The sequence below is a fragment of the Protopterus annectens genome, chromosome 2.part0, assembly GCF_019279795.1.
Source record: "Protopterus annectens isolate FY-2018-M chromosome 2.part0, PAN1.0, whole genome shotgun sequence".
NCBI lineage: Eukaryota > Metazoa > Chordata > Ceratodontiformes > Protopteridae > Protopterus > Protopterus annectens.
In genome coordinates, this window is record NC_056728.1 from 107175279 (window position 1) to 107193592 (window position 18314).

Sequence of the window (18314 nt, forward strand, 5' to 3'; positions counted from 1 at the left end):
AGTTATGTCCAGTGAAAATTTGTGATTTTTTTCAATCCACTCATCCAGACTGGATTTAAAGGTTGCTGAGAAAGTAATCTGCTTGATACGCAAGATTAGCCTGTCCCAGAAACTGGGAATACATTGGGTTACGTACTTTTCATACTACCTGGGGCTGTTGATATGGTAATATAGATTTAGGTCTTTAGAGTGGGTGTTTGCTTTGGCACACAATAATCCTTTGAATTTCCAATAATAAGCAATGACTGCTTCTGTGTCCTGTCTATACTGCAGCAAACTAAAATCAAAACTCTTTACTTAGCTTCTCTCATGACTTGCAGAGCATCCATTTTGAATGCGTCTTCCAGAATCACTGTAACAAAATACAGTCATGTCTTTACACTGCAAATATTTCCTTGTTGATTCTTTTGTAGGATGCCATGGAGAACTGTTCAAACAGCAATGACCAGTGTGGTCATCTGCATTTTGCTTCTCCCCTGTGCATTCTTGAAACCAATATTCTTCCTGGACCTCTGTGTCTACAAACAGCAGTTAGAAGATTGGAAATTATTTTTGTTAAGGTCTTCATTGGTTAGCTTCACTAGTTGTTACCTGGTCTCATCTGTACTTGGTTTCATTCCAGATGCCTTCAGTTTTGCATTCCGTTTCCCAACCATTTACTGAAATTCTTGTTTAGAGTCTGCCTGTTGTAATGCCTTATCTGCATACAGCAGCTTTGTTGATCTGTTCCTCTTCAGCCTGGTTACTGTTATAGTCAATCACCAGTATAAACAGCATTGGGGTCCCAGCTGAACCCTGATGCACACCCACTCCCACTGGGAAACCCTTATGCGAGTCAGAATACTTTTTGTGTGTGTCAGTGGGTCCTTGTACATAGTGTACATATACACACTAATGCTTCTGGGACTTCACACCATTGCAAGACGGTCCAAATCAGCTTTCTTGGCACATTGTATGTTTTCTCTAAGTCTAGGAATGCCCATTTGGACTCTCTCCTTATCTTTAATTTTGTTTCAATTATGTGTCTGTTTGCCAACATCAAGTCTGTTGTTACATCCTGGTCTGAGTCTGAACTGCTCATCTTCCATCTTACTTGCTACTTCTCTGCATATTTGTTTTATCAATCACCCTCTCCAGAACTTTCATGGTGCTGCAGGAATTTGATACCTCTGTACTGCCCACAGTTGTAGATGTCCCCTCTTTTCTTGTACACTGGCACTTGTATTCTTGTATGCCTTTTTCTCCATGCTGCTTCAAGTACGCTAAGGAACCATGTTTCTCCAAACTCACCCATGTTACAGTGTCTCAATATTTTACCTGCACATTTTTATTTCTATATATTCATAAAACAAATGGCCACAGACTGACAAAATAATATAGTGCTTAAGGATCACTTTAAAAGCAATGAAAAAGGCATTGCAGTCTTTAGGATTTTAAATTATTTGGTATAACTACATGAGTTAGCAGTAGCCAGAAGTGGCAGGTACTGTTAAGTGTAGGTAAACAGATATGCAGTTCAAGAGGTGTGTAGTAGGCCAGATTGTGTGACTTCTGGGAATGGTTATATGTTCATAGGTTAAGTACTAGGCAAGCTGTCCTTGTGAGCTATATTAAGCCTAGCCAATTTCCTTTTTAGAGGTGAGAATTGAACCCTGTACATTGTATGTCTGAGGTACACATCTTAACCAACCCCTAACGTCGATGCTGTGGGTGTAAGTTCTGGTGCATGGGTAGAAGTGAAGTCATTTGATTCCTCTGTGTGTGTGTGAGATAAGTCAAAGAACTTAAAATTATCTGCTATACTCCACAGTGGGTTATGGTACTTTAAGAAACAAAGACTGTTATAATCTTAATTATGCATTCCCAAACACACATCAAATTAGTATCTTGTTTTACCATGGAACTCATTGAATGCTGTCACTGCCTTACTATGCTATACAGACCTATTGAACTGTGCTCAAGGAAGGACAAAATAGCAGTGCTTCGTAGACCGGCAAAAGAGCTCTATTGCAAACTCTCCATGTCAAACCCATTTATAGTGCATTGGAAAGTCAGATAAAAATGCTGAAATGAGTTTTGTATGCCTACATATATACAAGATTGCCTATACAAATGTATTTTATTTTACTTAAAACAAGCTGTGTTTAACATGCAAGAGAAATTTCTTTGGTGATTTGCTCTGATATTTTGAACGCATTCATCTGTTGGTAGCCCAGGATGTAACTGCTGTCCATGTTGCTGCCTTTTCCTAAATAAATAAATGTCTGCATTAATAGCAACCACCCTACATCTGCACTGCATCTGCTATTTACACTTGTGGAGATGATATGCACACCTCCAGTCTCTGACCATCTTCCTTTTGTTTTGTATGTGTTGTTGCTAATTCATGTATTTTATGCATACCAAAATGATTATGTGCAGAAACGCATCCACTGCTCTACATTTTCTTTGAAATGCTTACTTAACCTTTTCTTAAATTTCTTACCACATTAGCTGTACACACTTATACCTTGGAATTATTATGAATTTCTATATTATCCATGTACTGTATTTCACTGTCAGACTGTTTAAAAGTATAAGTGTTTCTTTAAATGTAGCAAGTCTTTCTTTCCTACCCCAGCACACATTTTCATAAAAGTTGTAGGTACCTTCACACCTAACTATAACATTGATATTGTAATGATAAATAGTTTTGCATTGCTCTTATCTGCAGTAATCATATTTATTCTAACATCTCTTAGAACAGATTCTCATTCAAACTTTCCCACATTATGAAAAAATCACTTCTATAAACACAATTGAGGTTGACTTTAGAGTGCATTTACCCTTAAGTATTAATTCACTCTTAATTTTCATAGTATATTATAGCAAGATTGCTGCCATTACAAGTCATCTACAATTATAATTTATGTATATTTATTTATTGACATTTGTTAACCAGGTAAGTACAGCTGATAGCATCCTTTGTGTGGGAGTTTTCTGTAATATCATTGCTATAGTTTTTTTTTTTAATATTTTCCTTTATTTTGTGACATGTTTGAATTTCTTTTCCTTGCCATCAGAAATTAGTTTCCCCTCTTTCTAAACAGTGTGTTTTGCCTGATCAGCATTGAACCCTTTTCTCGGCTTTATTCTTTTCTATATTCATCTCCCTACTCCTGTATCTCTTCTGTTTTCATGTGTATTCCTTTGTGTGCAATTTCTGTTTGAGTTACCTTTCGTATTCCTACAAGTTTTATCAGCTATGTTTGGTCCGGAAATATACAAGTAATTGTGATATTTACAAATGATTAAAGTAAGGTCACAGAAATGTAGTACAAGTCAAAAATGTGTGCACAGCAGTACAATGCATAGGTAAAATAGTTAACAAGTACAATTTCCAGAATTGAGAACCTCTGTATATAGCAAGGCCAAATAACAATGAAAAGCTTTAGTGAATTATTACATAGTGGAGCAAATATGAATACAGTTTGCTAGAGCAAGTGAAAGGAGGAAAAAGAGCTGATAGGGAAAAGCAGTCAAGGTGAGGAGAGAGGACACTAGTGAGAGGGTTGACAAGGGCATGACCAAGTCTTCAGGAGAAAAGGTTTAAGTTCTTAAACAGGTATTTATGCTGAGAGCTTCTTGTGTTGAGAGAGAGTTCCCAAGCATGAGCTACATAGTATTTGTATAGGGTCTTACTAATGTTTTTGTTGGGTTTGTATATCTGAAGGAGGTGTTTACTGGCAGTATGGAGGTGGTGGTGGAGGGGTGTAATAGGAGACTAAATAGGAGGTAGAGGGACAGGATGAGGGTTCATATATGATAGTGTGCAATATGTAACTGGGGTATAAGTAGCTGATTGGAGAATTCTGGCCATTGGAGTGATCTAAGGGCAAGACTGGTGAGATATGTAAGGAAGGTTGGCGACAAATCTGGCAATTTTGTTATAAATTTGCTCTAGTTTAGTGATGACATGTTTGAACAGGAGTGAGGACAGGAGCAGCATAAAGAAGGGGGAGAGTAGGAGTAGGGTCTGAGCAAGGGAGGGTTTGGATGAGGGTGACAGAATTTTTTGATTATGATAGAGAAGTCCAAGTTTCTGATGGGTCCTTTTTATACTTTGTGCATATCAAATTTGAATTCGTAGTCAATGATAACTCCAAGTAGTTTAGTATGCGGTTCAGGTTTAATAATGGTGGTGTTGAGAGAGAAAATGGAGGCTTTGTGCCGAGCAAGAGTTTTAGGGAGGAAGAGGAGTTTTTTTACGATTTTTAATATGAGTTGGTTATCAAACATTCAGGTTTTGACAGAGGAAAAGGTTTGTTGAGTGAGAGCTAGTAGATCAGGGATGTAGTGAGCAGAGATAATGAGGATGGAGTCTCAGTGTACTGTAGAAGTGTAGAGAGATTGGTAGCAGAATGAAGTTTGTTAGTAAATATATTAAACAGGAGGGGACCCAGAACTAATCCTTGGGGAACTCCACTTTTAACAGGGAAGAATGGAGAGATGACAGTTTGCCAGTGGATAGATTGCTGCCTGCCGGAGAGATAGCTAGAGAACCAGTCAATGGAGAAGGTAGAGAGATGGAGGTCTGAGAGTTTAAGAAGTTTAAAATGAGAGTATCAAAAGCCTTTGAAAGATCAAGGAAAAGGCTGGAGACAAGGTTATTGTCACGGGCTTCAGCTGTTGTTCAGGCAAATGACAGCAATGCAGTAGAAGTGCTGTAGTGGGGCCTAAAGCCATGTTGGGTAGGAGTGAGGGGATTGTTGTTAAGGTGTTTAAGAAGCTGAACATGGATGCACTTTTCCAAGATTTTGGATAGTGGGCAGGATGGCAATGGGTCTAATGTTAAAGGGATCTGTAGAGCTGCTGTCTTTGTGAAGAGGGATAGTATAGAAGGATTTCCAAATGTATGTCAGGGACCAGGGATTCTGAGATTGAACAATTAATAAGAATAGAGACAGGATAGGTGATTGATTGTTCAGCTATTTTTAGGAAGTGAAAGGGTAGTTGGTCTGCTGAGGGAGAGCAGGGTTTAAGTTTATTAAGGAGAGATTTAATTGTAAATGGGACAGGTTAAAAAAAAGGATTAGGGAGAGTTTTGTTATGGGGTATTAGAGGTGTTGTGAGATGTACAGTTTTGTTTAAGTGTGAGGTTTTGAATAGTTTCTATGAAATAGTTAAGGATGGTGGCAGTTTCAGAAGCAGTAGTGTTAGGAAATGGGTTGAGAGTAGTGGGTTTACCTGGGTGGATAAGTTGTTGATGCTTGTCCAGAATATTTGGGGATTTTTGAGTGAGTTAAAGGAAAAGAAAGATCTCTTGTCTTTGTTTACTAGTTTTTTAGCCAGGTTTCTGAGCTCTTTGTATGTCTGCATTAAGAGAAGGGACTTGTTTTTAACCTAAGCTTTCCAGGAGGAATCTCTTTTGTGCATGATTGAGCGGGTTTGTTTTGTTAGCCAGGGGGTGTAGTTGGAATTTGATTCTGATTTTCTTGGAAGGAGCAACAGAATCAAGTGTGTGTCAAGAAAAATCTTCCTAAAGGAATTTACTGCCTCACTGAGAGGGAGGTGATAGAGGCAGGACCAATTAATGCCAGACAGTTTAGAATTAAAAGTATCTGGGTCAAAGTGGGTAAGGTTTCGGCATACCCTGAAAGTAGGGTCTTTAGGTGAGTGTTGGGTGAATCTGTGTATGAAAGTTGGAGAGTGGTCACTCAGTGAGCTGGGAAGAGTTATGATACCAGTGAGGAACTGAAGTAAGGATCCAGTCGAGGATGGGTCCGGATAAAGAGTTTTTATTTATTCTAGTAGGGGTGGAGATGTGCTGGTGAAAGCCATAAAAGTTAAAACTATGGGTAGAGGATGTGGGGGACAGTTTGGTCCATTCAGTGTTAGTCTCCCCAAGTATGATAATTTCATAAGGGATATGGTGAGTGATCCAGGACAGGAGGTTCTCTAGAATGGGAATATTATCGCCAGGGGGAATGTATATTGAGACTATGACAAATATTTTCTGAGGGTTGAGGTGACAATTTACGATGAGTATTTCAGCAAGTGAGAAGCAGGGAATAGTGATGGTGAGAGTGGACAGGTTAGGTAGCACAGAGAAGATGATAGCAACTCCTCCTTCCCTGTTTATTGGTTCTATCCGAGTGGAATATGTTGTAACCTGAAGGTAGGATTTGTGTGTTGAGGATGTGAGGTTTCAGCCAAGTTTCTGATATGGCAAGAATGTGAGATGATGTGTTGGATATCCAAGAGTGCAGTTCTGTTACTTTTTTAACAATACTTTAGAAATTTTCTCTAAATATTCAGGGATTTGGAAGGGAAAGTACTGGTAGGAAAGGTTAAGTCAGGGGGAGGGGTGTGAGTAGGGATATTGTGCAAGGAAGAGGTGGGAGGTCCTGGGTTGGGGTGGATATCCCCATCCAAAAGAAGAGTGTTAAAAGTGAGAAAAGAAGAGTAAGTATAGGGTAGTAGGACATCTAGGTTTCTGACCAGTGGGGAGAGATGAGTTAGAACAAGTAGGAACTTTGATGAGGTCAGATGGTGGAATAGGGTAGAGAGATGGTGAGATTAATTGTGGGTAAGAGTTAGTATGAGTGTTAGGGTTATGGGGAGAGTAGATGAAGGGAATTGATGAATGGTAAGAGGTAGTTAGAGAGAGGAAGGAGGGAAAGGTGGTGAAGAGAGAGAGAGATCGGCCACATGGTCAGAGAGTAGATAGGGAAAAGGACGAGTGGTAGATGAGCTAAGAATGGTGTGACTAAGACTCATGGAAGAAGAGAAAGCAGAGAGGGTGTGACTAGAAATGAAAAGTAGGAATTAGTGATATGGGGTAGAAGTAATGAGGAGGGGAAGGAGGTGTAGTGAGATTGTAAGGGAAGAGAGATAGGTGGGCATGGTTATAGGAGTGATGCAGATGTTAGATTAGTTAGAGTGGGTGACTGGTTAGGTAGGAGGAAGGGATGTGGTGTTTGAGTATATATGTAATGAAAGTGGGGGTAGGGACCAGAGTGAGCCCGAGTGTAGTGGGGCTGTACCAGATAGCAGCTGATGCTAGAAAGTGTGCTAGTGAAATTCAGTGGCCAAGAAGTCAGTCGCTCACATTGCAAAGCTAAAATAGAACAAAGGTGAGTGTAAAGGCAGACACAATTAGAGGGAAAAAGAAGTGTAAGGTACAAAAGCAACAGAAAGAATATCTTGTGCTATTCGGTAACTATATAGTGTGCACAGGGCAACAGTAAGTAGATGGGAGAGTTGGTTCAAAAGGTGAGCATTAAAATGGGCCAGAAGCAAAAGGAATAAAATTAAAAAAGAAAGGAGAAAGAGAAATAGACTAACAGGGGCAGAGAACAGGAGGGGTGAAGAGCAAGAAAGTCCAGGTTGGTGGTGTCCTGATGGGCCTTACACAATGAACAGAATAAAGTGACATGCTGTACCACATGATCTTTTCTGGGTCTTTCTACCAAGGCTTACCACCTAGAAATAAAAAGGGAGAGTTGAGAGATGAGTATGAGAGAGACCAACAAGACTGTATTACAACACAAATAGTGATTATGGGACAGGGAGGACATACTGAGTTGAGATAGAGTACAAATAAAAAAAGAGGTGGTTAGTGTAACGGACAGTACATAGACCAGAAATGGCTGACCAGAAGAGTTGGGGGGGGGGGTCAGATTAGAAAAACTAGCAGGATGGCTGGAAATGCAAGACAGATAGGAGGATAATTAAACCATAAATGATGGTTTGTATAAAACTAGGACATTTATTTTCATGTAAATGATATATTTTGCGCAATTTAAACTGAATTCAAGTTGCAGCTCCAATGGGAAACCGAAAAGACAGAAATAACTAAATGTGAAGGTCATTACCACATTCAGTCAAATATTGACAGAATTCTGTAGATAATATGGAAAAGTATACTTTGTGGAAATAAAGCAGGCTTCACCTATTGGCCAGTGTGTGCCCACCATAAAGCCCAGCATCCCTGGGTCAATCAGCTACTGGCCAACCAGTGTCCAGTTGCCCAGCCTGGGGTTACCTGTGATAGCTCTGTTAAGTGAAAGCTGAATGTAAAACCAGTCAAACTGACAGGATGCAGTTTGGAAGTGGATAACATGATGGTACAGAGGAGGCTAGACATCCTATGTATCGAAGAGACAAGATGGAAGGGCAGTGCAGCAAAGACACATGGCTTGGGATCCAGAGTCTACAACTCGGCATGAGGGCAGGGTAGAAATGGTGTGGGAATTTTGGGAGAGAAGCTTCAAAAGGCAGTGAGGGATATCAGAATTAGTGATGACTCATGGAAATCAGACTCCAGCCTAATGATAGGGCACTATTCATAATCTTAGTGTATGCCCCAGAGCAGGGTTGTCATACTGAGGAAGAGTGCATTCACACAGTTGTAGGACCTACTAAATAAAGCAGGGCAACATGAATTGATGTTGATGAGTGACTTGAATGCACACATCAGAGCAGGATATGTGGACTGCCTGGGTCCACATGGGTGAGGCAACAGGGGTAAAGGAGAGGCCATTCTAGACTTCTGTCTGACAAATGGCTTGATAGTAGCCAACACATGGTTCAGAAAGAGAGACTGTCACAATCATATACAAGAGTGGACAACATGCAACTTGAGTAGACTTCCTCTAAGGAAAGGGCACTGGTGTAGAATCAATGATTACAAAGCTATCCCCAGTCAGACAGTCAGCCCACAGCATAAACCACTGGATGCCAGAGTCAACTGCTAGCAGTGGTCAGAGAAGGCTCTGAGGACAACACAGACCAGGCTGAAGACCTGGAAGTTGACTGGAGAGAAAGCACAACAGTTCAAGGAATTACTCCGGGCTCTAGCATCCCAAGAAGATGAAGAAATAGGTGGAGTTGAAGAATGGCAGTGCCACAAAACAGCATGTGTGAGGACTATAGAACAGATATGTGGCCAAGCCAGGTATTGAAATAAGGTACACAAGGAAAGCAGATGGTGGAATGCCGAAGTCCAGGAAGTCATCAAAAGAAAGGAGTGCAGAAAAAAATTGGGAGATGGAAAACATGGCCTCGGCTAGCAAGGAATACTAGTTGGCTAACAAACTAAGAAAGGAGTTGCAATGGCCAAGGACAGGGCATCGGAGGCACTCTACCAGCTCCTGGAGAGTGACTCAGTAGGTGGCATGTAGAAACTAAATCATGTTGCAAGACAAAGACAGAAGATAATTAGACACCCTTCATTAGAGATGCCAGCAACAACCTGCTCAACAGTCTACAGGACAAAAAAGGCAGATGGAAGGAGTACGTCCAGTAACTTCTGAATGAAGAAAAACAACAGAAGCTGTACTGCTACAGACAACAGCCTGTAATGAGAGAAGAAGAGGGGCCACCCTAGAAGACATAAGAATAGCACTAAGGAAAATGAAGTTGGGGAAAGCAGCAGGCTCAGATGAGGTCACAGCAGATATGATCAAGATGCTGGGTGAGATAGGGGAGAAATGGCTCTGAGGGTATTCATAGCAGTGTGGAGGGAAAGGTGTATTCCAGATGACTGGAGAATAAACATACTCATGCCAGTGTACAAGAACAAAGGGGGCATACACGACTGTGGGGCAGTACAGTGGTATCAAATGTCTGTTATACTCTATGAAAGTCCTGGAGATGCTGATTGATAAATGGATACACAGTAGTAGAAAGTAGATGGGAGATGAGCTGTTTGGATCAGGATGAAGCACAACTGAACCACTGTTTGCAGTGAGACAGATATTTGAAAAGAAACTAGAGATAAATAATAGTCCAATTAGGCTTTCCTAGGCTTGAAGAAAGCATAAGACAAGGATCCAAGAAAACTTATTTGGGCAGTACTGCAGTGGTTTAAAAACCCAGAAACATTGGTAGAATTAGTACAGGCTATGTACAAGGACCCAATGACTCAAGTATGAATAGTGTTGAGTCTTCCAAACTGGTTCCCAGTGGTAGTTGGTGTGCACCTGGGTTCAGCCGTGAGCCCAGTGCTGTTCATACTGTTGATTGACTACATTAGCAAACATGTTGAAGGAGACAGATCAACAACGTTGCTGTATGCAGATGATGTGGCATTACAAACAGACTCTGAGTAAGAACTTCAGCAAAGGATAAGGGAGTGGAAAGCAAAACTGAAGACACATGGGAATGAAACTAAGTACAGATAAGACAGTGGCATTGGCAGCAAATTGGGAAAATTAGAAGTTCAGAATTGAGATAGAAGGGTAGACAGCAGAACAGGTTAACAGCTTCAGTTATCTGGGAGGTACGGTTGAGGAAAAGGGAAGTCTGAATAAAGAGGTCAAAGTTAGAATCAACTGTCATACAGTGTCCAGTGTAGTGTAGGACAGAAGAATGCCAAAAAGAAGCTGAAAAGTAAGGTGTACAAAACAGTGGTGCAATCAGTACTACTGTATATACAGAAACCTGGGCAGTAAAGGCAGAGCAGATGAGAAAGCTAGAGATGATGGAAGTTAAGTGCCTGAGAAGGGTGGTAGGATGCGCATTGTGGGCAGACAAAGAAATGACATAAGAGCAGAAGCCAAAGTATCTCCAACTGCAGGAAAGATCAGAGAGAACAGATTACTGTAGTTCAGGCACATGTAGAAAAGCAGAAGACAATATGGTGAAGATTTTGGACACACGAGATGAAGATGAGGAAACAAAAGCATCCAGCAAAGTGGTGGATGGATTGTGTGAGAGAAGATCTGTGACAGTCGGGCATGAGTGTGGCATTGAATCAAGAAAGACTGTGACTGTTAACAGCACCCTGACCCCATGTAGAAAATGGCCATGATGGAAGAAGGCCATGATGATGATGTCTCTGTTACTACATGATATAAGCTCATGGGTTCAAAGCCAAGTACTAGACAATCAGTTTGCACACCATTGCAAGTCTGCCCCAAAACCCTTATTCAAAAGTTCTCTCCAGCCTCAAGGAGGGCAAGACAAGATAGACTAGGGGAGAATTTGAAGCTGCCACTTCAGTTTAGCTTTACCTTGCAGGTACCATGGGTTTTACCCTGCTCAACACTTGGTCAAACTTTGTTGCGAAGGTGAAGGATACATTGAGATATGAATCTATCAAGCCGATGTCTTATCTGTTGATGACGGTTTAGTTCCTTTAACTAGCCAATTGTTCCCTAAAGGAATACGTCAGGGGGTTGGATGTTTCAACAGCAGGTAGTCTAAAACTTGCACTAAATTTTTCAGCTAGGATGTTTATTTCCTTTTAATCAGAGTATGCAGTATTATTATGGACTAGCTCTGAGACTTTTTTGGATATTATCAACATCCTTTCTTTATTATGTCAGGAAGTTGTTTATTTTCAAATGATCAAAGTATAAAGTAATGGTTTGTTTCCCATCAACAGCAACTATAAAATCTCAAACTACGATGATTACTTTTAAGCTCAAACCACAAGTAATGATGTCTGATATTTTCTGATTATTTTTCTGCAGGTATATAAAGGCTATATCGATGATGGAAGAAACACTGATAATGCATGGATTGAAACTACAGCCATTAACATTCATTTTGACATCGATGATGAGTTAATAGAAAGTTTTAACCAAGTTGTAAGTGCCACTGTGATGTATCTGATGGTTTGTTAGAATAACATGAATATTTAGAAAAACAGGAAAGTAGTTCAATTTTGTCATATGCAGGATGCACTGTATTTTAATGCAGATGCAGATATATGCCACAATGAAAATATTTGAGCCAAAACTGATGTTCCCTTAGCATGAGCAATAAGCTGTATATATAACAGCTATTCAGACAATGGATGTACGATTTATACTGCCTAGCAACACCAAACTTTAGAAACTTCTTTGGACCCAGATACTTGTGTAAGAATACCAAGCCCCGATATTTTCAGTAGGAAACATGTTAAACATAAAAAAAGGTTGCCGTCAAACAGTGTCTCGCAAAAAAACATTGCCCAGTTTTGAAACGCATTGATTTTTGTAGTGGAATTCTGCTCCTAATTTCGTAATCTCTAAGATGCTACCTCTGAGGTCACATAAAGTTGAAGAAAGGAGAAGAATGAATACTAAAAACGCATTTTCTCTTTACTATGCGACCGTCAACCCCAGCGATAGCATTAAAAGCAATCCCTGGGTGTTGCAGTCAACACGCATATTACAAGTCTTCATATAAAGATATACAACACGTATGCTGACAGTGGGGCACAACAGATAGTATTGTTCCCCATCTTCATTAAGTTTGATCCTTTTGATTAAATCACTCCATTTATATCATGCGAGTTGTCACTTTGTTATATGTCCTCTACAAATCTCAGCAGTGAACCTCTTGTAAAACCTCACTGCATACTATTTTACAATTGGTATGCATGTTTTGAAATGTTTGAGTTTAACTTGTAACAACAGCATTTGTTATTGTGGATTTTTAGAGTATCAGTGTATAAATATACAAAACCATCTTTCTAGTGTACCTCATGCTGGTACAGTATCTTTATGCAAATGATAGCTTAAGTATAGATGGTCTTGTACTCCACTGCATGGATCCTTTCTTGAAAAAAATAATTGTGCCATCTTTGTTCAAATCAGCACATTATGGTGGCAACCGCTCCTGTTCCAGTGCTGTTAAATGGATGCTTTTAACTTGGTTATTCATGAACTGCTATATATGGGATTACCTACATTGTACCTCTGAAACTCTGTAAAGTTCAGTACAGCAACATTTGTGTTCACAAAGCATGTGCTGTAAGTTACCTACTAATGGATACTCTGGTGTTTTCCTCCCTTTCCCTTGCATTTGCTTGGATATGGGGTACATTCTGTACACCTCTTCCACCCCACGAATGAGTATTGCAAATGCAGATTTGTGTAAGAAGGATTCCATTAGAACAGTATATGCTTCTGCTACAGGCTATAAAACTCCAACAATGTGTGATCACCTTGCTTCGTAACAGCTAGATACATTGGTCCACACAGATATTAGTTTTATCTGGGTTTGAACCATGTTTCTTGCTATTTGGAATGGCCTATTGAGTAACATATGCGTTATGGTAATTTATTTACCAAAACACTCTAAAAAATGGAAGCCCATTGCTATTTGATCTCCTTAGTTGAACCTGTACTTGTTCTAATCCCTGCAGAATCATTTCTATCCTATTTAATCCTGTTATTCTACGTATCTGTATCACAGCTCTATCTGTTCATGAGTAGAATGAATAATCTACCATCTTGTGTATTCTCAGATGCTTTTTATTTTTTTTTTGCTTAATAGATTCTCTGGGAGTATTTTCTGTGTATTTATTTTTATTGTACTTTAACACGATGACTTGACTGATCTCAGTTGATCTAGTTCCTCCTCATCTCCAGTACAAGGGAGTAAATGACTGCTGATATATATCCAAAGACTGAGCGAATGCCACTATAAATAATATAAAGTTACTTTTGGAAAATTGAGGGCTGAATCATCAAATGAAATACCCAAACTAAGAGAAAGTAATGCATCAGACATTTGCTATTAAGTTGTGAACAAGGCTTATATGACCTCAGGAAAGGAATGTAGCCTTTGCCTGCAAAGCTGTGCAAGCTTGGAGTAAAAATATGCAAGATGTGGGCTATAGAGACTATGAGGGAGGGAAGAACTTGCCCTTCTCAAAAGAATATTTTTTTGTAGGGTACTGATTTTCTGTTTTCAGTCTTATGAATTCAAATTAAGGACTGCTGATGTTTCCTGAGTTTTCCAAATGGGAACCATATGTCTCTTAAATTTATCAAATGTTATTTTGTCTTATTCTATAGATACAAACCTGATGTAGACTATTTGTACAAACAAAACAGAGTTTAAAAGAAAAACATATATTCGTGGCTTTACTTGCTAGATTGTGGGTATTTTTAGGTTATATTTTTTTTTTGGGGGGGCTTTATAAAAATGTTTAATGGTTGTCGGAAGTGCTAAGAGGATTCCTTCATTTGTAAGAGCATTACAGGACTTAAAACTGAATAACATTCTCCATGGATTTCAATTCATGTCCTGGGATAAAAACAGCAGCTTTGTGAAGATTCCTGTGTTGGATGTCTGGGTGCAAAGGAAACAAATCCTGTTAGTAGGGTAGCTAAAAGCCCTGATAGACAGCTGTAAATTAGACCCGAGAGAAGTCTGCTTAAATGTGCATAGTTTGGAGCATGCATTATAAGTTTAAATATTTTGTTATATATGCATTGAAGATTCTTTGCATCTTCTGAGGAAGATGAGGGAGTAAGTGAAATGCCACACTTTTCTTACTGATTAAAGGCTACTTGCTTATATAATATATATATATAACATATAATAAACACTATCCCTGTCAGATTCGGATATCACCCCTCCATAGGAAAGTTATACACATGAGAAAAGTGTCAAGATAATGATCGGTTAGAGATCTGAGGTGCAGATGTTAACAAAGCCATTGTACAAAAAGTAAAATGCTTGCTACTTGCTCTTGTCGAATGCATTCCCATCTACTATGCCTTTTACTAAAATTAATCTCATTCACTGTTACACCACAGTAACTTTTTTCTGTCAGTTTTTTCAGCTATTTCTATTTTAACATGTTATCAAACTGCAAAACTACATGGAGTTTAATTTTTTTTTTAATATATTTTTTTTTAATTTGAGGCTAACTATTATAATATCTGTTTTACATGTGTTAAATGGGTATGTGAGCTAGTCTGAGGTAAGTTTTTATTTGTGACTGGGCTTATAAATTACAGGACATATAATATTAAACTGTAACTCTAATTATTGTCTTAATTTTAGGAGAAAAGATGGTGGATTACATTTAGACTAGGAAGGAAAGAATTTTTTTTTGAGCCAAAAACAGGGACAGTTGAAAGTTATGCTCAGCCTCCACCCAGCAGTTGTAGCCTTGAGGTCTGATGGCCATGTAATAAGCTTCATCTTTGTTAGCCCAATCCACAGAGACAAAATGACAGATATTACAGTTGTTGCTCCATACAAATCCATAAATACTGAAATACTGCCAGCATCTCAAAAACAACCCCCACATATATATATATATATATATATATATATATATATATATATATATATATATATATATATATATCCACAAAAATAAGGAAAACAGTAAAGCCACACTTTAAAATGTTAGTTTTTTTTTTAAGAATGTTGTATTTTGAATTAAAAAAACATACTGCTTGAACATTATGAAGTCACTGAGAACTTGTAACAAAAGTCTGACCCGACATTGCTTGACTTGTGTGGTTAAGTTAAATGAAGTACCTCTTCTTGGGACACCTGCCAGTCTGTGGGGTGGGTGTGTTTTGTTGAAGCATGGCACCACATTGTATTTATATTTTAGAACCAAGAAACTATGTATTTTATTCCCTAAAAATAAATTGGAAAGAGAACCCCTCCAAGCACTGCACACTAGATAGTTGCCTAGTTAGGCTGTGTGTAAAGCGGGCCCTGATTAGAATATAATCTTGACTGCATATTGCTCTCTAAAAAATGTCAAGTATTGCACAGAGATATCAGTATGGACACAGATGCACTTTTTTTCCCAATAAATGTTCAGTATGCACATTTCAGGAAAGGAATCGCTTTTAGTTTAGCTTTGGTTCTTCCTTTTAGTGCAGGCAGCGAGAAGAAAAAGAATAGTGCCTGGCAGTATATCTCATGTAAAATAATGTTATTGTAGGGGGAACGCAGTATATCTCATGTAAAATAGTGTTATTGTAGGGGGAACACAGTATATCTCATGTAAAATAGTGTTATTGTAGGGGGAACGTGGTATATCTCATGTAAAATAATGTTATTGTAGGGGGAACGTGGTATATCATGTAAAATAGTGTTATTGTAGGGGGAACGCGGTATATCTCATGTAAAATAGTGTTATTGTAGGGGGAACGCGGTATATCTCATGTAAAATAGTGTTATTGTAGGGGGAACGCAGTATATCTCATGTAAAATAGTGTTATTGTAGGGGGAACACAGTATATCTCATGTAAAATAGTGTTATTGTAGGGGGAAAGCAGTATATCCCATGTAAAATAGTGTTATTGTAGGGGGAACGCAGTATATCTCATGTAAAATAGTGTTGTTGTAGGGGGAACGCAGTATATCTCATGTAAAATAGTGTTATTGTAGGGGAATGCAGTATATCTCATGTAAATAGTGTTATTGTAGGGGGAACGCAGTATATCCCATGTAAAATAGTGTTATTGTAGGGGGAACGCAGTATATCTCATGTAAAATAGTGTTATTGTAGGGGGAACGCAGTATATCTCATGTAAAATAGTGTTAGAGTAGGGGGAAGCAAAGACCTGATCAGTGTGGGCAGACCACTCATATTAGTAAATGATAAAAAAACAAACAAAAAAAAAAAACTTACAGCTGATATCTTAGCAGGATGCATTCTCTAATGCAACTTATGCCTCATACTTGAGTATTGCCTTGCATGCTGTGAGCTGAAATCCCTAAGCTCATTGCATGTATAAAAGTACAATCTGAGCTGAACATAAGAAACAGAAGCTTTAGGAGTACGTGGCTGATTCATAACCAGATCTTTCGAAAATGTTACAATTTCTTTACAGCAAGTCACAGACTGTCATCACTTGTGTTTATTGAGACAAGATCATTTGATACCATTTGCCAATGATGGATAAAGAGAAGTGGGACCTTTCCCTGTGCCTGCTAATTTTCCAGGCTGTAGAAAATGTGTCATTAGTCTTAAGATCTCTCTTTAAAGATTGTGTTTTTTTTTTTTTAAATATATTTGGTTGTAATGCATATTTTTTTTTTTTTTTTGCAGTGTTTGCAAACTGCCACATCAGATACCATTGTGACGTGGCTATTGGTGGATCAAAACATTTCAGTACACGACAGCCACAAACCTATCCTCCAAATGGTTGCTACATTCTATGGAGCACATTACTGAGCTGGAACAAAATGAGTCCACATTCTGAAACTTGCTGCTACGGTGCACTAATTTTGCAGAGCATTTTCTGTAAATGAAGACTGTTCTCAGAATATGGGAATTAATTGCACTAACTATTATAGCACTTTTTGGAAAGGTTTACAGTCTTACTTTAAAAGGAGGAGTAATTTGGAGTAATTTAATTTTCCTGTCCACTTGAATTATTTGGACTTTGAATTACTCTGTTTCTCTTACATATGCACTTATGCATTTTCTGCATTCATTCTTTTTCTGATGGCCACTATATCCTGTTCTGGATTACATGAGAAGTGTACCCTAGCCAAATAAGCAATGGGAGTAAAACAGAGAAAAGCGGGAAAGAATTAATGCACAGGTTTAGTGGTAAGATTTTTGCCTGCTTGCTTTCAGTTTGCAAGGTTCATTACTGTCCTTTGATTGCTCTCTGTAGGGAGGTTGTATGTTTTACTCATATCTGTGCGAGTTTTATGTGGGTGCTTCTGCTTCTTCCCACTTCCCAGCAATATACTGGTTTAGTAGCTACACTAAGCTGTTTATATATTTATCTCTGCATGTGTGGCTTTGCTTGCGACTGAAAAGGAGCCTGTGGAATACCGTAACTATGTAACAAATTATTAAGAAATATATACGTGTGTGTGTGTATATGTATGTGTGCATGTATATATATATATATATATATGTATGCGTGTGTATAATATATATATATATATATATATATATATATATATATATATATATACGCACACACATAAATCTAAATGCAGCAGGAGTCTATTCTGTAACCAAAAAAAGGGGAGAAAAAAAGGAAAAAAATACTGAACGATTTTGGAATGTGGGCACAAGTCCATTCAATAACGGGAAAAAAAAATAAATATGGGGAAAAACTGCCAGCATACCTGGCTGCCAATTTTGCTAAGTTATTGACTTATTCTATGCTGTGTAGCTTTAATTTTTGATATCCTGAGCTGTTGTCTGGCAGCAGTAGTAAAAGTCAAGGGGCTAGACCAAATGCCCTGGATTTATTTGCCATGCTTTAGCGTTTAAGATTTATAGCCACAATCCATTATATAAGGTTACCTGAAGTGGTGGCATTTGAAAGTTATTTGTATATTTTCTTTTAGATCCCACTGACAAAGTACATTGTGATAGGTAACTGGGCATATACATTCCAAATTTTGCTTGCTGGTTGTAAATAGCTTCAGTTTTTATATCAATATGGAAAATGCTGTTTTTAATATGTAAGAAGTTGTGGATCTGTCTGAAATGATGTGAATTATATTCCAAAGTTTTGACACTGTTATATTTCTTGTGCTGTCTGTAGATAAACAGCCTCCACTTTCATACTATCAAAGTATTGTTACACTGTGAAAGGCTCGGAAGT

The 18314-nt window shown here is 38.5% G+C and overlaps 1 protein-coding gene across 1 annotated transcript in view; it reads left to right on the forward strand.

The window, feature by feature from the left end:
* LOC122792708 (transient receptor potential cation channel subfamily M member 2-like) overlaps positions 1-17610 on the forward strand; it is a 68833-nt gene extending 51223 nt beyond the window's left edge. The window contains exons 4-5 of the mRNA XM_044060294.1: positions 11460-11576; positions 16790-17610. Coding sequence (XP_043916229.1) covers positions 11460-11576; positions 16790-16915 — 243 coding nt within the window. The 3' untranslated portion in view covers positions 16916-17610. The remainder of the gene's footprint in view (positions 1-11459; positions 11577-16789) is intronic.
* The last annotated feature ends 704 nt before the right edge of the window (positions 17611-18314 follow it).